The sequence below is a fragment of the Camelus bactrianus genome, chromosome 2, assembly GCF_048773025.1.
Source record: "Camelus bactrianus isolate YW-2024 breed Bactrian camel chromosome 2, ASM4877302v1, whole genome shotgun sequence".
Taxonomy (NCBI): Eukaryota; Metazoa; Chordata; class Mammalia; order Artiodactyla; family Camelidae; genus Camelus; species Camelus bactrianus.
In genome coordinates, this window is record NC_133540.1 from 69392151 (window position 1) to 69417031 (window position 24881).

Consider the following 24881-nt stretch of genomic DNA (forward strand, 5'->3'; position numbering starts at 1 on the left):
CATGGCAGCTGTTTGGTTAATAGTGAAAAATCGTATGTTTAACTCAGGGAACCATAACATCAAAGACAGATGGTACCAATATCATAAACAGTTATTGTAATAAGCATTCTGTTGAGAGTAAACTCTACTTTTACCTGGAAGTAAAGGAAGAACTAATAGCAATTGAAATTACCAGATGAAATGTAAATGCATGTATGTATGTATTTTTCTTTTACCTCCAAGGCTGTTGTCAGCCACCTGATAAGACAGACAAATTCTGCCCTATTGGATTCCTTTCCTCCACACAGGCAAAGTGGCCAAGGCTGGAGACTCAGGGTTTGAAGACCCTTCACCAGGAAAGGGGGGACCACATGGAGGCGTGAGCAGGCCTCCCTGAGAGCCATGCCTGCATCAGCCAGTCTTTCCCTTTAGCACTGAACCCCGAGGGGAGCCATGCCCTTCGCCACGTCCAGCTGGAACGAAGCTCATTGCTGCTCCAGGAGGTGGACTTCTATCAGGATCTGGCTTCCTCCTCTGTGCAAGAAAAAAATGTATCATTTTAACAACTATGCACTGAATAGCTTCCATGTGCTAGGCACTTCCCTGAGGATCAGAGAAGTTCTGAAGATGACAAAAGTACTCTCACGGCCAAGAGACTTGGGAAGTCAAAGGACGTAACACAAGTACAACCAGCAGGCAGATGCGGATGGTGGGAACTGTGGGAAGTGCTCCAGGTCGATGGCTTTGGGTGGCTCTGCTTCAGGAAGATGCTTTCTGGTCCAGGCTTTGAGGGGGGTTACTTGACAGAGATGCAGGGAGAGGGCACAAGAACTGGCAGAGGGACATCCTTGAGAGAGGCCCTGGAAACAGGGAATGTCCTGTCTGAGGAGACTGAGTTGTGGTCAAGGCAACCTGAGGAAGGTGGGCAGATTTTCTGGTGCTGGGAGCACCTGGGGCCTCAGACCAGCCGACCAGGCAGGTTGTGCAAGTGGCCCTCAGCGCCTGGTCAGGGGAGCCCTGAGTGAGCAAGAGAGGCGTCAGCTCTGGGCTTTAGGAAGCTGAGTTTGGCCGAAGGGATAGATAACAGTAAGCAGCCAGGAGTGATTGTGGCCAAAATCTGGGGACACGAGAAGCCAGCAGGACTTCAGAGTGGGCGAGGGCGCTAAGCTGTGGGTATACCTCGGATTTCTCTATGCCTCTGCCCACCCCAACCTGTACCTTATTTTATATCCAGTATAAGTCTTGGGCACTTGGGGCAGACATCCCCATGTCCATTGAAAACCACAGTCATGTGCCTTCATGTCACTCTTCTGGTCCCCGTTGTTTAAGCTCTGTGCCTTTGAGGTGAAGAACCCTCTGTCCTCGCAGTCCCTTGCCCCGGGATGGACTCTGCAGTGCGACTGCATAGGTCTCACTGTGAGCCCTGGCTGCTATCGCGGAACATGGAGCACACCATCCAGTGACACTGGGACACAGACAGCGGCCCCCACCGGGCAGGATTATCGAAGGATGGGAGGCTCCAGGCAACAGTGGCAGTGACCTCTGAGCTGAACGCTCTGCAAGACCTTTGAGACTTCCTGGTGGCTGGAACTGCATGTGGCTACTTTATCCTCCAGCAACTAATTATGTACACCAAGGAGTTACCTGCTTTGAAAAAAAAGAGAGATGACATTTAAAGTAGATTAAGTGGATTTTCTTTTATTGCTTTAATAGTTCCCAGGCAACATTTGTTTTTGCTCTTCCAACTAGCAGAAGTGATCAGAAAATGATTAGAGTTTCTCCTGCAGATGAATTTCAGATTTTGCATTTGTGCTGTTTTATGAGCTGAAACTATCTTAAGAGCCAATTTATGGTTTTCTCTACTAAAATTAGATTTAAAAAAAAAAAAAGGGCATACCAGCGACTGGAGAATTCCATTAGCAACTTGCCCTGAGGCAAGGTACTATGTTCACCATTTTCTTTTGAAAAATTAGTCTTAATTTGACACCATTTAGGGGAGAGCCGTGTTCCATTTCATTCAACAAGGGCAGAACTGAGCTATCTCCTAGAAAGGTTAGAGGGAGAATTTACTGGAGCATTTGCCCAGGGCATTCCCCGCAGGGTCAGACAGTCTCTGGACTCTCAGATCTGTTCATTCTCAAAGAACTGCCCTTTTGAACAGTTCTCCGCTCCTAAAATCGAAACCCCTACGAGTATTGATATTTCCTCCCTCACCCTAGAGAATCCTGTTAGAAAAGCTGTTCCTGAATTACACCTGAGCTTTCTATCTAGCCTAGCCCTTACGGAAGCCCCATAAATCCAAGGCTGTGCAAAGTCAGCTCCAAGTGTACCTCTCCCTCTCAGCCAGGTCACAGAGAATCACGACTTCCGTTTCAGAAGAAGCTGTTCTTACTAAGGAGGATAACAGCCCTCATCTCTCCTTACCACTCAAAGCACAGCGTTCTGTTGCGAGGTTCAGTAAGGATTGCTTTTGTCTTCAGAAATAACGCTGTGTTGTTCCTGTGCCTGAACTACAGGAACCTACTGGCACTGATCTGCCTCTGCTGGATCCAGCCAGCACCATCACCACCATGACGGGCCCCAGCGCTTTCAGCATCCCTCCGCCGATCCGGCAGAAGCTCTGCAGCAGCCTGGACGCCCCGCAGACGAGGGGTCATGACTGGAGGATGCTGGCCCACAAGCTAAACCTGGACAGGTGGGTGTGGCCGGGCTCCAGGACTTGTAACTGTCAGGCTGTTTTGGGCAACATTCCTTTTTTTCCACCTGTAGATTTACTTACTTTCCATTCCACCAACATGTATTAAGCTCTTACCTTGTATCTGGCACTGTGGTCTTGCAGACACGTTGAGAGACATCCTGGGCTTATCTGATGTATTTAAGGATCAAGTTTTGTAGTCCACTTTGCAAAGCTGGGGAGTTAAGTCCTCCTAAATAATACATCCATTCAGTAGCTATTGTCCCTCCTCTGTTGAGTAGGACCTAATGCTGGATGGGTAAGTAACGTGCTAAACACAGCATTGCTATTAAGTTATAAAAAGACCTCAGGAGCTGCTTTGTAGGACGTTGCCATCACTACCAACCAAAAGGCGTGGCGTGACTTGTCAAAGATGCTCAGAGCCTGGGCTGGAAAGAAAACATATGTCTCTTGATTTCCTGTTTAGGATGTGACCCGTAGACATCTTGTCTCTTAAATTATCTTACTCAGAGTTGAGGTTAACAAAGTTAAACATCACGTCTCCTGTCTGGGGCTGATGTAATTAAGAGCGAGCTAGTTATTTAGGATGGCTCACTGTAAGCAACAGTTTCTCAAGTGGGACCAGGATGCTTAAAGAAATGCAGACACAAAGAGGTTTAGTAAAAACTGAAAGGAAACTAGGTCCATAAATCACACCATTCAGGACATCTTCCCATTACCATTTACAGGTACTTGAATTACTTTGCCACCAAATCAAGCCCAACTGGTGTCATCCTGGATCTTTGGGAAGCACAGAACTTCCCAGATGGAAACCTGAGTGTGCTGGCAGCTGTCTTGGAAGAAATGGGAAGACACGAAACAGTAGTGTCTCTCGCAGCCGAAGGGCAGTATTGACCCAGGCTGGAGCTGAAAGTGCAGGACGAGAATCACAGGGGCTGCGGCCGCCCAGGGGAGTGCAGCTGAGCAGGAAGCCCAGCCTGGACCAGTGAGCGCCACAGGCCAGGCCGCAGCGGAGAGAAGGCAGGCAGGTGACTGCCGCTACCCATGGCCGCCCGGCTTGGACGTCGTCACCGGAGCTAAGAACAGTTGTACAAACGTGTATCTTGAATTTAGAAATCAACCTAATTTTCCTCTTAGTTGGGCTGTATGCTGTGTGGTACAGGATCTTACAGTTTCCTAGGAAACGCTTTTTATTGCTATCCAGATATATGGATAAACTTTCTTAACAAACCCAGTTTCTACAAACGTTGTTTACATCAAATTGGACAGGGATGCAGACATTGTCCATGGCTCGTTCTATTTTTGTTTAAATCATTTGGAGTTGAAGCCGTGGATGGTTTGCTGTGTCTCTCTCAGATTAGTAATTTACAGAGACATCACAGACTTTTCCTACAAATCGTGTGCATCAAGTGTCTCAGATAACCTTCCCATCAGTGTTCTGTTTCTAGAACTTGTAGAACCCATGTTACTGTCTGTATCAGGGACGTGGGGAATCTAAGTGTAAAGGAGAAATAGCTAAAACACCTTATTCCCTGAGGGCGCCCACCTCCTGCCCTTGGGGAGTAAAGCTGTAGCCTCGCAGGAAGACAGTGATTCATGTTCAGCCACACAAACAAGCGTTTCTTCACAACATGTGTGTTTGTAATATGCAATTTGAAGTGTTTTTTTAAAGGTATTATCATTATTATTATTGATGAGTATTTACAAGTATTCTAGTACAAGGATTTTCTTTAACTTCTGTTTTGTTAGCAGTACTGTTAGCGTTTAGCTATTGACTAGATCCGCGCACCTTCTCACGCAACAGGGTGGGCGTGGTCACCATTTTAATTAAACAGGCGTCGCTTCCTTGACCTCTTACCTTTCTCCCACCGCTCTGTCCTGGAAAGGTGGTCCATGCGTGCTGGCTTCATCAGTCTGTTCTTTCCACTTGCTCAGGAAGGGGCTTTGTCCTGAGTCTTGTCATGGGACGCACCTCCAGGAAAGCTCACTTGGTATTGTGGTCACGTGGCCCCACACGCCGCCTGTTGGTCCTTTGTCTGCTGTGGAGGCAGTGTGGTTGGAGGGACAGCTTCTGACCTGGAAATCAAGAAACCAGTTCTCATTCTGGGTTTGTTGTTGCCTAGCTGTGCTACCTTGGGAGAGTCGTTTACCCTTGCTGGACCTCAGTCTCCTTACCTGTAAAAGGAAGGGGTAGGATTAGATCCACTCAAGGTTCAAAAATGCTGGACTTCCACTGTGATGCCTCCAGTCTCATTCATCACTGTGAAGATCACAATGGACGCTGACCTGGATCATTTAAAGAATCACCCTGTCTTTTGCCCAGGCTACATTATGCCTTTCAAGTAGCTCCAACTTTGAAGATGATTATTCTAACTTGTAACATATTTGTTATGCTTTCAAGTCTCGTCTTTGTGTCATTGCATCATGCTGTTCACCCGGAGATGACATCTCTTAATCATCACTTTCTTTCCTCTCTTGGGACCACTTGCCTTTCTGACTAGTTGCAAATTATGTTCTATTACTGTTTTGGTTAAAAATTTTTTAATTAAAAAAATTTTTTAACTGAAAAATAGTCAGTCATCAGACTACTTTTTGTAACTATGATATTTCCTTAGGACCACAGGCTCTTTGTTTTAACACAGAGACACCATTCATTCAGCAGGTGGGAAATAAAGAGTCAAGACTGAACAACAAGCACCCGTACGTATGAATCAGAACTTTCAAAACATACCTGTGGTTTACTTTTGGGCTGAAGGTATCGAGATTGCTGGCTGGATTTGATTTAGAAATAATGTTATACATTTTTCCCCTTCTTTCCACATATAATTTCCTCTCCTAACTATTTTGGTAACTTTTGATATTCCCAGGTTCTTCCATCCTCATCATTGAGAAACTTAATACTTTGATAGGGAGCTTTTTCTTTCATACCTTTCATTTCTTTTCTTCTGTCTCAGAGATACAGCCCAGTCTCTCTTTCAGGCCACTCCCTGTACCACATATAAAAATACATTACACTGGTTGTGAAAGGGAAAGACTGCACGAATAAACAAGTTCAGTGGATAGTAATACATTTACAGCAATGCGTATGTGACCAAAAGACAGTAAAGCTATTCTACATAGAACAAATTTTAAATATATAATTTTTAAAAATGAGGAGGAGAAAAGAAAGTTATTGTCCACTGCTGCATCTTGAAATAACTTCTCAAGATTGCTTATTACTGGTTTGGGCCACTCTCATCTGTGGAAGTCAACAATTAGAAATCTTTAAAAAAAAAAAAAAAAAAAAGCAAAGAGTAGAAAGGAGCAAATAGATAGTATCCAGATAAATCAATTTCAAAACTGACTTAAAAAATCATCAACAGAAATACAGAAGCTAGCAGGAACTGCATTTTCGCAGCCATTGAGGGCCTGAGGGGTTCCCTTCAGGTGCTTCGTGGTTTTTGGTTCTACTTCTCAGCACCTGAAACGGGACGCACAGTTGATTCCCTGTAAGTGAGGCACTTACCTGTCATGGACCCCATCACGTCATGTTCCCTGTCAACTGAATGTCCATGTCCGTACGTCCAACACATCATTTACATCAAATAATTTTCACTGCAAGTTCTGATTTCCTTCTTGTAAGGAGTGAAGTACCAGCTGTTAGGTTGCTCTCAAATGCAGAAGGTGCAGACTCAACAGTCCAGCACATGGGGAGTTACTTCATCAGCCCTTCTGTGACACGTCCTGCCTTTAATTCCTAGCGCTTCTATGTAGCTTGTGAGGAAAGAGCTGCTGACTTCATCTGGAAGGAAAAAAAAAAATCTGCCACTTGTGCCTGGTGCCATCTAGTGGTGGACAACACTATCTACCCTGAGTTTGGTAGAAAAACTCAGGAAAAGCTGTCTGACAAAAGAAAAGAAAAGAAAACCTGTAGAGTCAACAGGACCTTTATGACAAACAGGTGTGGGGAAAGGCTCACTTCAAGTACAGTTGTCTTATTCTCACATTTTTTCACTTGAATTTCCCATATCAAAAATTATGTCATTATGAACCTAGTATGTTACTCATTGATACACAACATGTCTCAAGTTGGATTTTGGTTATAGAAATTATCGAAATACATATAAATCTTTACAAAACAGTTTTTAAAGAGTTGTTCTTAACACATATTTTTCATTGGGCTTTGTGTGTTTTAAATCATCTTTTAGTTCTCTAACAATTAGTTTTGGAGTGGAAAAAGCATCCATGTAGAAATAAGTTTTATATATGCAAATGAAAGTACTATGTCCAGTGAAGCGAAAATTGTGGTTGTTACTCAAGAAGAAATTAGCTTCCTTTCTTCTGAATTTGGAGATCTAAAGGCAGAGGTTTCATTCTGTTTTCATTTTCCTCTCACCAAATTCATGCAGATTTCCTTAAAGTGATCTGGGAGGAACAGAAGTTAGATTCAGAACTGATAACTAGGCACAAGGCGATGCCAAACGTGTAACACCGAGGCGCTCACAGCCAACAGCCTTTTCATAAACAGCATGAACACAGGCGGGGCTGCTCACCTCAGCTACGCAGAAAAATCCCCATCCTCACATGAGCCATGTAAGCGCCTCCAAAGCAGGGCCGCATTTGGGGTGAGACGTCCGTGACTGAAGTGCATAGCCATCAGCCATTTTTATATATACTGTTACTTTATAGACTTTAGTCTCCCAGCATTCAAACCATAGAACCGTTCTTCAGGGAGACTTCATGGAGACTGAGTCCACAGCACCCTGGAATCCACAGTCAGCAGTGTTTTCACAGAGGTGTTTCTCCTGTAAGTGAAATGCCTTCAAAGTAAACATCCCAATGGTAGAATCGAGATTTCTGACTTCTGGAGAGGAGCAGACAAGGCTCTTGCTGTGCTCCTGGTCTGCTTTCCCCTCCGGCAGTAACGTCCGGGGAAGGCAGCAGCTGAACACCTGTCTCCCCAGAATTCACAAGCCTTTGCCGCTACACGCTCCACCCCCATGGAGGCAAAGAAAGTAAAAGTACTGACCTGCCGGAGAGCGTCAAGTAGGTGGAAGACATTCACTTGTCGAGTTTTCAGTCTTCAGCTTGAATGGGAGCTTTGGCTTTTGCTGAACAGTTGTTCTCGACAAGTTAGCAGTTTCACACGGAGAAGCTCAGTGCAAGGCCAAAGCCGATGAGAGACAGGATGGCTGGAAACAGCCAAAGTGAAGTTAGGTTTTATCCATCTTCTTTGAGAACAGAGGAGCTTTTGTGAATCAGAATGCCTTTGCTCAAAGCCAGTTATTTGTAAAGATGATTATAAGGGTCAAGGAGCATTAGATTTTATGGATCCCATAAGGAAAATATTTTTATTATTGATTATCTCAAAGAAATACAACATTGATTTACCTTTCGAGTGCCTCATAGGACCAACTATTACACTTTGCTTCTTTGGATTGTTTCTGTGTGTGTATTTTTTTTAAACCTGACTGAGCTAGTGTTGACTGAAATCCTTAGAACTTTGCCTCTGTGCAATGGAGTGCTATTTCTTTACCCTAAGAAACCCATCTGTTTAATCTCTGGCTGTAATGATCACTTTGAAATAGTTCCCTTGCATCGCTAATGATCTTTTTAATGGAATAACGCATAAGGGGAATAAATACATAGTAACCGTTGTTAAATTAAGCCTGTGTCCATACAGGTCAAGTAAGCCAAATGGAATCATAAATATTTCCAGAATTCATGACTGAAAATCAACTATTTTTGAAAAGTAGGGAGATGGCCTTGTATGTCACCGGGCGAGTCTCCCCTCAGACTAACAATTAACTTCCTGATCCTTTAGTCGTATCAGCCTTGTGTGATCGCCCTCATTTTCAGAAATACTACTCTAAACATCTGTCTTCAGAAGAGTTCATGGCTCTCTTTACAGTGGGCTTGTCACCTCCCTGTGTTGATCTCCAGGTGGGATATTAATGGGCTCATTCAACCACATGTAACATACACGCCTCGCCCTATTTTAACACAGACAGGGGAGGTGCTGCCAGGAGGGCAGACAGACAGGCCTGCACAAATGCACGAGCACACAAAACCAAGCGGGTGTCAGAGGCTGCTTCCCAGCCTGCCGTGTACTTACACTCTTGCACAGCGCAGAGGTCTGTCCAGAGATCTTCCGGAATCCCAAGTCAGGAATCCTTGCAGAACGTCACAAGAGTCTTGGCCTACCAGCTGTTGAGTAGAAAACAAGAACGGTGCCCTGAGATACAGTCAGCTGCCCACCAGCTGAAGGCTCTGCTCCTGTACACCAGCCTTCTAACATGCCATTTCAGATTGTGCCTCAGCGAAAGGATGCATTGCTGAAGGCCATTAACACTTCAGGATCTTTTACAAATATGCTTGAATCCTACATGCCAACCTTAAATTCCAAAGGTCTGCTGGGCTTGGCACTAATCAGAGCTGCTGCTAAACCCGATGGCATCGACCTGGGGTGAAATAACGCTCAGTTCTGGAGTTCAGAACGTGAGTCGTAGGCAAATTTTGCTGATCAGCAGCCTAAGAATTGATGAGCCCTTGACCTCTGATCATCAGCACAACCTCAGAGAATCATGGCCTGAGCTGTGTGTCCTGGATGTTATGCCTGTTTAGAACAGCATGAAAGAGCACAAAATCTACAGCCAGCGGGAAATGCCTTCGCCCTTGTATGTGCTCAGAGTCCCTATGACACCTGTAAACATAGGGGTATACATTCAAATGCACACTCCTCCAGGCTTTGGGAAAGAAAGAGGACAGCGATCAGGACAAGCTGAGTGCGATTTGCATTCTCCCCTTCGCCCCTTCCCAGGCCGCCCCTTGGAAGGGATTCCCTCACTCTCCAGACAGAATGCACGTAGCCCAGTGGCAGGGAATATCACCTCTGTGTGCGTGTGTATGTATGTGTGTGTTGGATGTCACAGTGTTGTATGTGTTCACTGAGTTTAATGTTGACCTGTTGCAAGTTGGTGACCTCCCTCTTCGCCCTTTCTAAAGAGGAGAAGCAGAGTGTGTCAGAGGAAACTCCCCAGCAGTCCGCTGTGAAGGGCGTGTCGGGCACCTGCTATTCCCCGTGGAACAGTTCAACCGCAGAAATGTCAGATTAAGGTTCTGTGCTTGGTTGGATTTCTTTCTTTAAACACGACAACACAAGCTTGGCTTTTCAGATACAGAACACTTCTTTTGTGGTGGAGTTCCCTCCTGCTGCACCTTCTATGCAATTCCTTTTCCAGAAGCTCCCCAGCGGACGCGTGCTCTCTGGGCGACCTGTCCGCTGCGGGGGTGAGGGATGCCCGCCTGGCCGTGCCTCTCCCCTCTCGCCGGCTGCCTCTCCCCGTCTTTCCTGCAGACCCTGGGTTTGTAAATTTGCCTGCATTTATTCTGTCAGCCACCATGTATAAAATGTAAGGAAGAATTTTTAAACAGGTAATAAATTATATTTATAAGCAACAGAGAGTCCCGCCTCCCCTGTTTCTTTGTAATAAAGCCTCCTCTGTGTGAAGACTCACACTGTGTTCCTTCAGTAGGACAGAAAGCCTCCTGGATTCTGCAGGGATGGTCATCACAGCCTCTCCGGGGGCCACAATGAGGTTCTAGAACGATGCTTCTCGGGCCTCTCCACACTCGGAATCACCCTAGGAGATCTAAAAAAATACCACTGCTGGGACCTCACTCTTAGAGAATCTTAATTCATGGGTCTGGGGTGTAGCCTGGGCGGTGGGAGTTTTCTAAGCTCCCAGGAGACCAGTGAGCAGTTAAGGGGGAGAAGGACGTCTGGGGACGGCTGGTCAGGAGGCCCCAGGGAGGAGGAGTGGGAGCCCAACGCTCTGAGACCCCAACTTAAAGGAAGTCTGCAAACAGCCGCACCGGCAGGTAGGAAATGAATGGGGCACCGGGAACGGGAGGCCCAGGCAGGCCTGTTCAACTTGCTCCAGGACAGCCAGCCCCCCTGTTCAGGGTGATGAGCCAGAGAAAGTCTCCAAGTGCGCAGTGGACACACGGTGGCCCCGTCCTTAGTGAGAGGACTGTGCGGGCTGCTCCCGCCCCAGCCCCTCCTCAGCCTCACAGCCTTGGGGAGCAGCGGTGCCCCCGGACCTCAGACTCAGTCCAGCCCGGTCACAGAGCTGGCTGTGTGTCGGGGCTGAGGAAGTGGTGGCCACACGTGAAGTGGAACCTGGGTAAAAGAGAGGGGAGGAGTGGGTCCCGCGGCTGGGAATTTAGCTCCATTCGAAGAATAGAAATTCAAAGAACAAAACAGCACTGTGCACAGCAAGCTCACAGTGGCGCAGACTCAGCCCACAACCGTCCGCTGGGCCCTGCTTTGGAGGCCGGGATTCCCATAGGGAAAACCAAACCCAGCAAAGGGTGCACACACCCTCCAAGTCAAGTCCGTGAGGCCCCTGCCTGAGCCCCTGTCTGGTTGCGGTCACTGGAAAGTTCTGGGACATGGGCTCTCTGCAGCAGCACAGGCCGGCTCAGACCCTCCTCAGCCCAGGGCTCCCTCCAGCCAGTGAATGCCACCACCCAGGGCAGGAACTGCTCTGCAGGGAGAGAGGTTCTGAGAGCGGGGTCACCTGTGCCCTGCTGTGACCTGAAGGAACCAAGGTTGCAACTTAAAAGTCCCAAGAGAAGACCCTATTCACCTCAGCTGGGATTTACTATCCATCGGCCTTTGAGTCCTGGGAGGCCCACAGCATACAGGAGAGGGGTGCAGGGAGGGTGGGAGGGATGTCCCCACAGCGGACTCTGGCTTGTTGTAAATGTCGCTAGCTTTACATCCTGTGAAACTAACGCCAGGGAGGAGAGCAGCATTTACGAGCACCTGCTGTGAGCCTGGCCCGAGTCACCACGCGCTTCACACAGTCACCCCGCCTATTCCTCCCAAGAGCCCTGCGAGGCGGGGACCGTGGTCCCAGTGTACTGCCCCAGAGCTGAGAAAGTGAAACCATGGGTGGGAGTAAAATCTGAGTCCTAATGCTGGGACGAATTCTCTGGGCAAAAGTGCAGCTGCCTAAACACGGCCAATCACACAAAAACCAGGGAGCCCCTGGTAACTGAGATGCACACTTTCCTGTGCTGTCCGTGCCCAACCCGTGCTGGGTTCCCTCTCTCCTCACCCGCCTCCCAAGGACGCCCTCCAAACCACGCTTTCCACTCTGCCCTCCAGGATGTCCAGTCCCTGGAAAAATAATCTAACACTTTCCCCCTCTCCCTGCAGAGGGTTTTCTCTTCTCAGGGGCACTGGCTCAGAAACCCCAGCAACACTCTCGTGGTCCCACACCCCAGGGACCTCACAGCTGCGGGGAGGACAGGGTCTTTCTCATACTGTTAGGCTGCTTCCAGGTCACCGCCCATGCACAGAGCCCTGCTCCCCCGTACGTCAGGCCAGCAGGCCCCACCAGCCTGTCTCCGCTTCCGCCCCGCTGCTTCTGCAGCCCTGGAGAATCTCACCTCACAACCTTCTCGTCACTGGACTGCCGCCATCCCCGGAGGCTTCAAAATCCAGAGACAGATCTGCAGGCCTGGCATTTGGCTTCCTCTTTCATCACCAACAATCTTGTCTGCTAACTAAATCCGCCCACCCCTCTAGTCACACCTTCAGCCTGTCCTCAGTCCGGCTGCTCCGTCTTTGGAATCCTGACTCTGAACACAGCCCCCTTCCCAGGAACTGCGCCCACACCCCCTCCACCCCCTCCACCCCGGCGCAGCTCCCTGTCCTTTGACCTGCTTCTTTCAGCCTATCAGCTGCCTCCTCTTTCATCACCTCCCACCCCTGGACCACGTGAGCCACCCCCGAGGGTGGTAATTCTGATCTCCCACGACCCTTGCCACCTGGGCCTGATGCCTTGCGCCTCCCGCGAATGAATCCAGGCCACAGTCTCCACGCCTGTTTTGGGTCACTGATGAAAAAGTAAAGTCATAAAGCTTCACAAAGTCTGCAGTAACAGCTACTATTCAGTAGTAGTTGAGTGCTCACCTCATGCTTGGCGCATGGATCATTTCACTTCCTCTTCAGAACTGACGCACACAGCAGAGAGAAGTATTGTTCTTATCTGCAAGGGAAGCAAATTGAGTCAAGAGGTCAAAACATGCCCAGTGTCACAGAACCGAGCGGATGAGCACGCCTGGACTCACGTGGCTGCCTGAGGGTCCAGAGGCCACAGCTCAGCCACTGAGCCACGCAGTTAGTGCCCCTGGCGTGGCCACCATCCCTCTGTGATCGCCCACAACGCAATTGTAAACCTTGTCACTCCTGTCAGACCACCGACTTCTCCACCTTTCCTCTCTCCCCACAGACAACTGTGCCTCCGAACCAGACAGAACAGGAGCCCTTGGACCTTCTGTCTTGCTCTCCTGCCACCAAAGGTACAGACTTACCGGCACTGCTCTCCTCAGCTGCCTTTCCCGCCTATTTTTGAAGAGGAAAAAAAGACCCAACTGTAAGATAACAGACTTGTTCTTTCCAAGGCGAGAATGAAACCGTTTTATTGGGGGGAATGTTAGAACAAAGCCATATACAATTTGTAACAAATACAACTGTTTGTTCCCTAGTCCTGAATAATTACAGTATATACAATACAAACTCAGTAAGGCACTGGTTCCCTGAAAGAACACAAGTGAGTCTTCTTTTGAAACAGACAGACAACAAAATCCCTTATATATCCTAACTGTTCTCCGAGAAATGTGGCATTGGTTTTCTGTTTTGTTTTACAAAAGGAATCAAAGCTGCTAAATTAAGCCACTTCTGATGCCACTTCTTTCATTTCCACTGCGATGTGACTAAGTTTTCTAAGGAGATGTAATGACAGAATTATTCAGGTTTAAAAAACTGGACTTCTTTCAGTGCCTTTCCACCTACAAACAAGGAAGAACCAGAACAGACCAAAGCACAGGACACTGACTCGTGATGACTATGCGTGACCCCGGGAACGTGAAAATCGGTCATTACCCAGCACTTGCTCTCGCTGGCTACACAGCAACTGAAATGTGTCAGAGAATCCCCTGCATATACAATCTTAGTACGCTTTCCAAGAAGCTTTGTTTTGAGAACAAAAAGAACGGTCACTAGTGACTTTTGAGCGGTGCTTTCTAGGAGGTCAAAGGCCTGTCTCCTCACAGTGTTCACAGCACTGTCGCCTGTGATGAACAATCCACACCCTTTTATAAATAAATATTATGTTTCATTTAGTACTTTACCATCCATAATACTTTACTCTCTAATCCACATGGTGGAGTTGTGCCAGACTCCAGACTGAACATAATATTTATATATACATATATATTTATATAATATATACACACATACAAAAACTATAAACCCAAACAAACATCTTAGCATACAAAACTTGTATTAGCTAACAAGTAATATTTTAGGATTCCTTTGCAGGGAAGCGATTAGAAGAAAATCTTAGTCTTTGAAATCATCCTGAAAATAAGCAATCAACTACATTATTTCCAGGTTCCCATGAGTTTACTGAAAGACAAAACAAAAAAATAAAATAAAATTCACTCTGAGCTACCAGAAATTTAAAAATTAAAATGAATTATTTGGAAGTAGGTAGTCTCTTTAAGGACAATTTAATATTCCCTAAGCAAGGTGGATTTTGGTAAGATACAAAGAAAAATCTATTCATAAATAAATTCTTCTCTCATTGAAAGACTATAATAACTAAATGGGCCTTTTTAAGTATCAGGAAATATTTTTAAATGTTCGTAGTGAGTCAGTCGGGTTGGGGATTAGAAAGTGAGCTATCCATTTTTTCTAAAGCAAACAAACAAGTTATACAGGAGAAACTTGGATTCTATTTTAATTTCTTAGCCTTCTTCACAGAAATCAACACCTCCCTAAGAAATCTAGTTTACTTTCAAATCATCACTTCCCTACAACATATTCTGATTTGAAGTTATCCATGTATAAGAGCTCACCAAACACAGAACACATTTTTACCTAAGACGTAAGCCCAACATCACTTAAATTTAGGGAAAGTCAAGAAACAAAAACTTAAATGTTTACTTATTTGTTTGTAGATGACCTGATTAGAGGCACTGAAGTTTCTCCCCTGGGCTCAGATGATTAGCACACTTAGCTCTAGCCACATACCCCTCCTCAGCTACCACAAAGAACATGATTTAACACAAGAGAAAGGAACCTTTACACCACTATTCAGGTTATCTTAATATCAGTAAAAGCAGCATTCTGATTACCATTATATTTGGAACCAACTGTTCTTAATCTTTGAAAAAAGAGAAACTTTTTCATATTCAAGGATTAAGAAAATATTCTTTGTTACACAGGGAGATGTGGTTATGAAGCACTGGGAAGTGAATGCTGAATGCAGGACACTGATTCTTCTGACACTTTTCCAAACCGTAAGCACAGCTCACAGCCAGTCTCTGCCCTTGGATGCTTCCTGAAGGAGCCTGTCACCAGCTGCAGGCCCACTTCAGAAGTGAGGAAGAAGTCCCCACGTTTCATGCAGCTGTCACATTTTCAAAAACTCTCCATCTTTCAGCCACCAAGTGGTGACATGAAAATGTGTTATAAAACACTGCCCTCTGGAGTATTCTGGTAGGTACAATCTTTTTTTTTTTTTAAGGGGTGAGAGGAGGTACTTCCCAGTTCTTTACTAAACACTACAGAATTTCTATGGAAAAGAAAACCACAGCCAGGAATTAAATGAAGTTGAAAGGGATGTATATACAATTTTAACCTTTATTATGCTAAGGAATACTGGCCCTGTCAATGACATGACTCAACTTTGCTCAAAAGGTCAAACCCCACAGAACTGAACAGGTGAAGAGATGTTTGGCACCAGTGCCACAGAGAAGAAAAAATAATAAATTAAAAAGTGAACTGAACATCATGAGAATAAAATAAACAGCCAGCATTCCTAAGATGTGAAATTATCACAGAAGATGTACATACTCGATCCATACCTACCCTAGGATAGCAGATCGCAGCAGCCATAATATTTTGTGGCCTCCACTAGCATCCCTCTCCTCTCCCAGAGGGTTTATTTATCTATTTTTAAATTAAAATTTAGTTAAATTAACCTCACATATGTTTCCTCTCCTTCCCTTAACTCAGACACGCAGAAGGCAGATGGTAACAAAAAGAAGCCATCTCTATCTGTGCACGGTAAGGTGTGCCAACTTTTCCCTGGTGCTTCTGAGAAGGGCTCATCTGAGTATTTAAGAAACAAGGCATTTGCACCTCCACCCTCAACCCCTACCTTTCTGACACATCTTATAGCACAAGAACAAATTCTCTTTTTTAAGCACCTTGTCTTCCACACAACTGATGGCCATTTTACTTAATATTGATCCTTTCACTTGCATGATCAAAAGCATGCATGGGCCACTTCTCCGCGCATAAAAACAGCTTTGTTTGCGTTTACTGAAAAGGAAGGGATTTTACCGTGAAAGAAAATGCCTAACAGAATCAGAAACACACAGTGGTTCTGAAGAATAGTGTCAACATTTACATCTAATAGAGTCACATAAAACCTTCATTTGTTCTGTGCATCCTCTGACGTTGCAGAAGGTCACCTGCAGGAATCCCAGACTGTGCCCCGCCAGGCGGTGTCCGTACCCAGGTGCGTCCACACGGCCCGGGCCGGGCCGCGGGGGGGGGCAGGGGGCTTTCAGGATGAGTCCCACTCGCTGCTCTCCCCCTTCATAGACTGTCTTCTGATTGGTAGAGTGCAACACAAAGTACCCATGGCAACACACAGCTGCATTTACCTTCCAGGAGAGCTTCTGGGAAGAACTTGTGTTGTTATTATTTAAACTGTAATAGTATAAACCTTAAAACATCTACCTTATTTGTTTTATTTTGGCAAAATTAAAGCATCTTTAAAAAAAAAAAAAAAAGGCAATCCCAAAATATAGGGCTTTCTTAGAAAGCAACATGCATCACATCTTAAACAAGTTACCCAAGCAGTTTCTCCCTCCTACAAACAGACACGATGAATCCGTGTTTCTGGGAACTTCTCTCCTTGCAGGCTGCTCCCTGAGAGGTGAGGCCGAGCCTGCTGGGAAGCGGGACGGCATTCAAGGCTTGCACTGTGGCTGCTTCTGGAACATCTCTTGCTCTGCCTACCCACAGAAGAGTGCCTGCTGGCTTCCTCCAGAGATGCTGCTTCTTGCCCTCAGATCAGAGTTTAATGTCCTGGGACTCTGACATTTTGGCAAGTGTTTTCTTAACCCGCAGGGCTGTCAGTCTTGAAGCAGGATTGTGGGCCCAGCACTCGGTCATGAGTTTCCCCATCTGCCTGAGACACTGCAGGACGGCAAAGGAAAACTGGAGTTACACTGGTGAAATCTGTTACCTGCGAGGGTGGCGCTTGCTACTGGCTTTTTAGTTTTGGGTTTCTAAAGTTTGAATATATATTTAAAAGGTACCCATTAAAACCATGCAGACCTAAAATTCCATAAAAATTATTTTCTTATGCAAATTTCAAACGACTAAAACAGATTTTCCCGTCTTCCTTGTGACAGGAGTGAGCAGGTGGCTTTGCTGATTGTGGAAGGGTGTCTCTGAAGTCAGATTAAACAAATACAAAAATACGCAGGGAGTCTGGATTCCTCTGCACACTCCCAGGTTGTTTATAAGACTTGATAAGCTTAAGTCTTTTATCTAATTCCATACTATCCAGACAAACATGGTTATTGCTAAACCGCAGCTGTCGGCCACCATGATAGCACCACGCTGTACCACTGAGCAAGATTAATGGCCCGTGCACAGCCTCACTACCACTTTCTCCTGTGTTCTCCTGTGGTTTCAATTATTGGCCTTCCTGTTGAAAAGCACAATTTCACTTCATTAGAAATCCTCAGTGAAGGGACTCTGAGTAATATTAATGCCCATAACTACCTTCAAAATTATATAACTCCAGCATCTCATAAAGTTTTCTGCCCAGCTCACTGGAAAACATATGTATTATTTAGCATTTCAGTAGCTAGCCACAAAACCAATGAACCAAAGGTTATTTTTAAATTTCTTAACATTGAAGAATTAGCTTATACAGTGCTCTGTCCATTTGTCTGCACTGGCTTTGGTGCATTTCTTCCTGGGGATGCTTCAAACTCTTCCCTGAAGGTTCCACTCCTCCGAGGGCTGCTGGGCTCTGTAGGCCTGGGTGGGTGGAGAAGGGGCAGGAAAGGCAAGGTGGGCCCAGCTCATCTCCTCCTGAGCAGCTCCCCGTTGGACCTGCTTAGGTCTCGCCATGACACACTCAGAGCCAAGCTGAACGTGTGTCTGCTCCCACGGGATCGCATCATCCTCATTAACCAAGGTCCCCAGCACAGTCAGGCATCTCAACGAGGTCAACCTGTACCACCTCTGTGTACAGGAAACCCTATCCTTCAGGTGCCTATCTTTCCCCTCGTTGCAGAGAGAGAACGCTATATGTGAGTTTGCCACGGAGAACATTCACGATGCTTTACAAACACACATGCAGAAAAATGATGGTCTTTATACAAGTATCAGGACATCGCCAACAAATGAAATAATGTTACCGGGTAGGCAGGCTCTATGTGGACCCAGTCAATGTAGTCTGGAAGTGGCAAAGTCAAACAGGAGAAAGGAACAGATAACTGAACACTCAGCACTCAGCATCATATATATTATCCCCGTGAGGCACCGTTACCACCCCTGTCATGGCAAAGAAGAATTCCTGTAACGAATGTTTGGAATTTTGGAAAAAGGAGAAAAGTCTGTTCTGACATCGGTTGCAGCCACACCGTGACCAGCCTCACCTCATCACTGCTCCAGCGGTTGGGGAAGGAGGGACGCAGCTTCTTGATACACACGATCTCTCTCATGTCCTCGTAAGATGGGTCGCTGGGCACCAGATCATGATAGGGAAGCTGATACTCCTCCACGATCCCTGAAAATACGGTTTTATCACTGTTATTATTTTCTGGGAAGAGGAAGTAAAAGTCTAACAAACTGTTCTCAAAGGAAAGTTCTATCAGTACCAAAGAGAGTTCAGGCTGAAAAAAAAAAAAACAAACAGCAAAATTAAAAAAAAAAAAAAACCCACCTTGATAAAATGTGTCCAAATGACACAGTCTAATTTAAAAAAATGAACGGGAAGCATAATGAAACATTATTATGTCTTCAAGCCTTTTTTCTAATTTCCAGAAGCTAAGTAAACAAGCATCTCAAATTTATTTCCGGTTTTATAGAGGCTCTTATACTGTACGCCAAATTTTAAAAAATCTATATTATATCTCAGTGCAAATTTGGCAGACACACCCCAAACTCACACTGCACAATATGTAACTATTTCTATTACTGCAGTAAGAGATTATGATCTCATAATAAATCGGCAGGATATCCTACTTGAATGAAATGTCAGATTTACATTTTTTCTGTTTAATCACGTGAATGTATTTTTGCACATTAAAAATTTGGAAAACTATACACACCTAAAAATATCAACCATGATTTTTAGGTGCAAGGACTGTCTGATTTTTATTTTCTTCTTTAAATTTTCTACATTTATCTAAACTTCCTACAAGGAAAACATTACTATTAGGAAAAAATAGGTACTATTGAAAGAAGAGTGAAGAAATACAAAAGAACGTCATCTTTAGGGAAATACTACTTACCACGCTAAATTCTGTCTCATTTCATTTTCCTAATACCTAATTTCTACCTTTTCCTCTTGTCCTTTAAAAAAGCAGCTACCTGTGTCTTTCCGACCTTATTTGAGCAACCCCTCACAATAATTATAAGCAGCTCTGAACAATCTTTCCAGAGAACCCTTACTCCTTATCTTAAATCATCCTTTATAGAAATTTCATCACTTGTTATCTGAACAAGATGATACTAACAGGTTGGCAGGTTGCACACTGCATCATTAAATTCACTGGGGGCTTACTTTTAAAAAAAATCTGAATCTTGTATTATGTCCTTTCTTGTAAATTCAAACCCATATATAATCTAAAGAATCAGAAGGTTCAAAAGTTTTCTTAGATCATTTCAAGTCACCATTTACTCTGCTGAGATCCCAGAGTCTAATTATATCTATTACTTATGGTAATATTTCCTTCCATTGTGTGTCATCCCTAAATAAGACAATAAGAGCACAAGGTCTAAGGGATGGGGGATGCTTACTGCACGCCCATTCTTCCTCCCTTTCTAATTCTCGAGACAGTGGCTCTGGAAACATCTTTGGGACAAAGATGACATCAATCTAATTTATCTCACATTTTCCTCAGTGCCTAATATTGGCGCCACTACCTGGCTGGACCTGCACAGATTCATTTGTTGAGAGGCTACTATCTACCAGGCATGGAGGCAGGTATGTTATATAACTTGTTAAATTTTCATAAACACACGTATGAGGCAGCATTATTAACCACACTATACCGATGAGGAAAGATGCTTTTGAAGGATTAAGTAACCCGCCCAAGGCCATGCAGTTGGTACGAGGTAGAGCTTGGGCTCTGACAAATACCTGCCAACCTCATACAGAGATAAGGGAGACCTCTCCAGTCTCCACAGGCCAGGACAGCCCTAGCAAAGCAATTAATACCCTGCTGTTTACCTAAGACTGGCTTATGTTTTAAGCAGATAATCATTTCTCCTTTATTCTAACCCACAGGCTTTCAAATACAGGTTTATCGTAGCCCGACTCACTTTGGATGCTCAGGAAAACATAATTAGAAAAGCAGTCTTGTGCTCTGCCGCCCCCTTACTTCTAGAAACCTGTCTTAGTAAGTGTAAGCAAACAGCTCAAAAACAGGCCTATCTATTCTTACCACAGCATGAAGGCGTAATTATGATGGGAGATTTATAAAATACCGGGTTAGGAAAACGTTCCTACATTAAATTTCCTTTTGGAAATTTAGAGGGAACGTGTTCTACTTTAAATTGCTTGTAAGGGGCACAGAATTCCCAGGACAGTCAGAAGGCACCACATCACCGAAGATGATCTTTCTACAAAAGCGGGAGTGCCTGCTGGTTTACTGTTTCTCTTCCATATTTAAATATGAATCTAAGTTGTAAGTTAAGGTTCTACCAACCAAAATGAAAATTCAAAATAGCTATTTGTACTGTATATGGATTGAGTGCTATTTATTAGCCAGGTGGTTTTCATTCTTTGTACAATCACTGAAACCTCACAACAACCATCTGAGGTAGACACAGTGACTCACCTCTTCTGAAAATAAGAAAACTGAAACAAAAGTTTAGTAACTTGTCAAAGGTTCACAAATAATAAATGGCAGGTCCCAGAGGTAACCCCTGGACTGGTTAAGCGCACGCACTTCAGCTCAAGTTTTCACGAAAGTGAGGAACTAGCCAACATGGGAAAGACAGCAGCGCCAAGGTCTCCTCAGGAGCACAAGGAGGAGGAGAGGCATAAACAGGGTCCCTGTGCTGGAGAGCCAACGACTCAGCTCCTCACCTAAAATGCTGAAATCTACTCAAAGACAGATTATGCAGCAGTAAACAAAATACTACCAGCGGTAATAACACCTCTGAATGTTTAAGGATGTCTTCTTAGTCTTCCTAGGGGACCCCTATGTTTTGTAGAAAAGTTATCATGAACGATAATAACATTCTTATGGGTTTAATTTCCTTTTGATACAAACTGGTATTTTCAAACTGCGGCATAAGGAAGTATTATGGAAAGTGAAGAAGCAGGGGGATTAAACCATGGGCGTCCCATGCCACATGTATGTCCCTCCCTTCATCTGTGCAGAGGCAGACACGGGGAAAGGACACTGATGGCAGGGGATGAGGGGGGAGTCGGTTGGTGAGAAGAGGCTGGAAGGGGTGGGAAAGGGGTTTGACTTGACGGAGCAACTGCTGGAGGAAGAGCTGAAGAGGAAAGCGAGATGACACCTACAGTGGAAGGGAGTGACATCTGAAAGGGCACGAGGACGCTGACAGCGTGTCTCGGAAAGATTTGTCAGGAGGAGGAGGAGGGGAAGGAGGCAGTCAAAGGTCCTTCTACGATGTTAAATATCATTTCCTGGGAGGATTGAGACCACGTCATCAGAAATAAAGGGGAAAATCAAATAGAATTTGATTTTGTGAACCATGGGAAAGCTCTGATTTCTGACCAGAAAGAGAGGGTGTGCGGGGGCTGCCACAGGATCACCGGTACTCACCTCCGGACACACATCTCCTAGCCACCTCCCAGAGGATGAGGCCGAAGCTGTACATGTCGGCCATGATGTAGGACTGGAAGTGATTTCTGTTCAAGCTCTCGTCCAGCACTTCCGGAGGCATGTAGCGCTTGGTGCCAACCCGAGTGTTGGGCGGGATGTCAACCTCATTGGTATCGCTAAGGAAAGAAGAGAGCAAAGCCCGGTCAGCGCTGAAGGGGTCCAGCCCGGGACGGCTGCGGCGGCGCCCGGCCCGGGGGAAAGGCTGCCCCCCCGGGAAGTAACATTTCCTTGAAAAGTATTTCCTGCCCGAAGTTAAACATTCACAGGTAGAAAATCCAATGAGGATGACACAGTCAGAATGAAGCTGCAGCATACAGGGCTGCCTTGCCACTGGAGCAAATATAAGCCGAATTACTGCTAAATGTCTATTAAGTATCTTAAAAGCACCACGATCCCCTTCATACTTCAGAAGCCTTGCTCTCGACCATGGGCCACGTGCACGTGCCTGTTTGGTTTGTTTGAGATGGTATTTCTTAAGCCAATGGTTGTGAGGCTTTTCTGTCTACAAACAAGTAAACAGAGATGGGAGGGGAGGACCTACAAAGATTTTCAAATGTTCTACTTTGATAAGCAGGGACCTACAGAAAAGCTTTATATTATCACTATTATTTCATAAACCAAATAACATGTATTTTTAATAAAAAAAAAGAAATAATTCCTTTCCAATATAATGTCTTCAGCTTTAGGAAAATTTCACACGATCCATTTATTATTATTTCCCTTGGATGGGGAGAAAATTCATGATGGACGGACACCAATCTGCAGACCAGCAGGTGGAAACCACTGCCTCAGGGCAGCGAGCTGGAGCCAGAGCTACGGACCTGTGATTCAAAGCTGTTGAACTACGGCTGCTTGAGAGGCTGACGATGAAATGAGAGGAAAGTGTAAAATTGCTACTAGCACAGTCCTGAGCACATAACACAAGTGCAACCAGTCCTGAACCTCAACAAAAACTGGTGGAACTAAGGAGCAGTAAGCCCCCGTTTTGATGGATAAAGAAACTATAAAACAGAAAAGGTACAAAACCTCATGATTAAACTGAAGTTCGTGTAAAACCTCAGATAAATCTTCTCTCCTGAATCCCAAGAAAGAGTTTTTTTCTTTTTCTTTTCATCATACGCCACTCTCAAGCATTTACATATTCGTTTTTCTCAACATGGAAAACAGCTGCATGTATCAGCTACCACGTTTATCACACTGTGTCACAGACAGCAGCAAACTTGGCAAAACACTAGTGGCTTTCAGAGAAAAAACCTTTGGATCTGATCTCACTGCCTCAATCTCTGTCTTCTAGGACATAAAATATCTAGTGTCATTTGGGAAAACGCAAAGGGTGGTAGATGTCCCTCTGTACACTGCAGAACTGAGTACATTTACTAAAACTTACAAAGCTTCATTTTTACAGCCATTTAAAATTCACTTGCAGCTAAAACCCTTAACCTAAAGCAATTGCATCAGACGTGTCACCGGGATGCTCATTAGGCCCCTCCGGATTTTCTAAAAGCAACAACTCTGAAAAGCCTGTTTTCCTAAGATAAAAGTTATAGTGGCAATTTTTTTTAAATGAAAAAGGCTGAAGAGCTGGTACTCCCTACCATCCGTAAGTGTAGGTTTCAGTGTTCAGGGCTCTTTTCTAAGGCTAGCACAAGAGTTTAAATGAATCTCAGAATTTACCAGCATGATGCAATAGAATAAGTCACTCATGTACCTAAATAGTACATCGCTTAAGGAAGGAACATGAGCTGAGAAGTTAATGATAACTTGGAAAAATACCAGATTTAAAAGATGCCACAAAAGCTCCAGCTTCAATTCTAATTTCTCTCCTCCTCTTCTACCCACTGACATCGCTCATGTGAACACACAGTCAGTAATTCATTAATGTGTTATGTGCATGTGTTATTGATCACCTTGAATCACCAGAGGAAGACAGTGGTGGGCTTGGGTAGAGAATTCTGGGTTCATGCAGAGAAACCACCATGGGGTCTTGCAGATGGAAAGAAGATGGTAAAGGGCCTAAAATATACTCCAGAACATGGACCGGGAACTCAGAACAGTCTTAGTATGGGCCCCACAGAGTGTATTCAAGCCAAAGATATACTCTGATCACAGCTGATAAAGACGTTAGGCAGTTCCTTTCTATTCTTATACACTTAGCTCCTTAACGTCTTATTTGGATTTGGGAGGTCAGGGAGGGCTAATGGAATTTGTGACATGGAGACATCTATTGGCAAAGTAAAAGGTAATTGTTACCTGATGATAACAGAATTAAGATTTGTGATGGCCAGACCATGTCTGGTTCACCTCTAAACTCTCATTCCCTCAAACACTGAAAAAACACACAATCAAAGATTTTGCTCGTCCATCAAATCCTCTGAAACCAGTTCCTTACACAGGCCATGCGTGCTCGGCACCTGGTCCCTCCTTCACCTTCCTCTCCCCATCTTAGGGGTTTCCCAATACTCCGTGAATAAACGTCTCCTCTGGGAGCATTTGAATAAATATCCACCCTGAGAAGAATTTGAATAAATGTTCTCCCTTGTAGTATCTCAGTAAACATCCATATTCCAACCTAAGACTATAAACTCCTCCGAGCCCCGAACAACTGTCCTAATCATTTGCTATATCCCCAAAGAGCAGAGGCCCCTTCCATCTCCATTCACAGTGGGCCTTGCACATGGGAGATAAAGAATATCCTTTACATGAAAGAGGGGAAAGGTTTTTTTTTACAGTAAACATTACTATGGATGATTTAAAGAGAAATGTAAAAATGTCCATTATATGTAGACCCTAAAATGAGACATAACAGGTATCTAGGAGAATAAATCGAATTTTGTTAGGCAAATTAATTTTGTAACAGATGACTATTAGCCTAATGACAAATGCCTTTAACATAATATTTAAACAATAAACCTACTAATTACAAGTAATTCCTATCTGATATTATAAAATACCCGATCCTCCGAGACACTCAGCTCTGCCTCTCCCTCCCTCGGGAGGGCTTCTCTACTTGAAAGTAATTAAACGGCAATCC

The 24881-nt window shown here is 44.8% G+C and overlaps 2 protein-coding genes and 1 long non-coding RNA gene across 14 annotated transcripts in view; 1 reads left to right on the forward strand and 2 right to left on the reverse strand.

Moving 5' to 3' along the window:
- Positions 1 to 4551, forward strand: part of UNC5C (unc-5 netrin receptor C) — a 338296-nt gene extending 333745 nt beyond the window's left edge. For both annotated transcript variants that reach the window (XM_074343589.1, XM_074343600.1), the window contains 2 exons: positions 2496 to 2674; positions 3403 to 4551. In XM_074343589.1, the coding sequence (XP_074199690.1) occupies positions 2496 to 2674; positions 3403 to 3568 (345 nt within the window). In that variant the 3' untranslated portion in view covers positions 3569 to 4551. The remainder of the gene's footprint in view (positions 1 to 2495; positions 2675 to 3402) is intronic.
- Positions 1076 to 4662, reverse strand: LOC141573659 (uncharacterized). Of its 2 annotated transcripts, none has more exons than XR_012499639.1 (3): positions 4533 to 4662; positions 2792 to 3102; positions 1076 to 1623 (listed from the first exon to the last, which is right to left on the reverse strand). It is a non-coding gene; the product is annotated as an uncharacterized LOC141573659 (long non-coding RNA). The 2 variants fall into 2 exon arrangements; XR_012499641.1 differs by having other exon boundaries at positions 1076 to 1626.
- Positions 4663 to 13131: 8469 nt separating this feature from the next.
- Positions 13132 to 24881, reverse strand: part of BMPR1B (bone morphogenetic protein receptor type 1B) — a 348600-nt gene continuing 336850 nt past the window's right edge. For all 10 annotated transcript variants that reach the window (XM_074343640.1, XM_074343622.1, XM_074343610.1 and 7 more), the window contains 3 exons: positions 21791 to 21966; positions 18422 to 18552; positions 13132 to 16943 (listed from right to left, as the gene is read on the reverse strand). In XM_074343640.1, the coding sequence (XP_074199741.1) occupies positions 16818 to 16943; positions 18422 to 18552; positions 21791 to 21966 (433 nt within the window). In that variant the 3' untranslated portion in view covers positions 13132 to 16817. The remainder of the gene's footprint in view (positions 16944 to 18421; positions 18553 to 21790; positions 21967 to 24881) is intronic.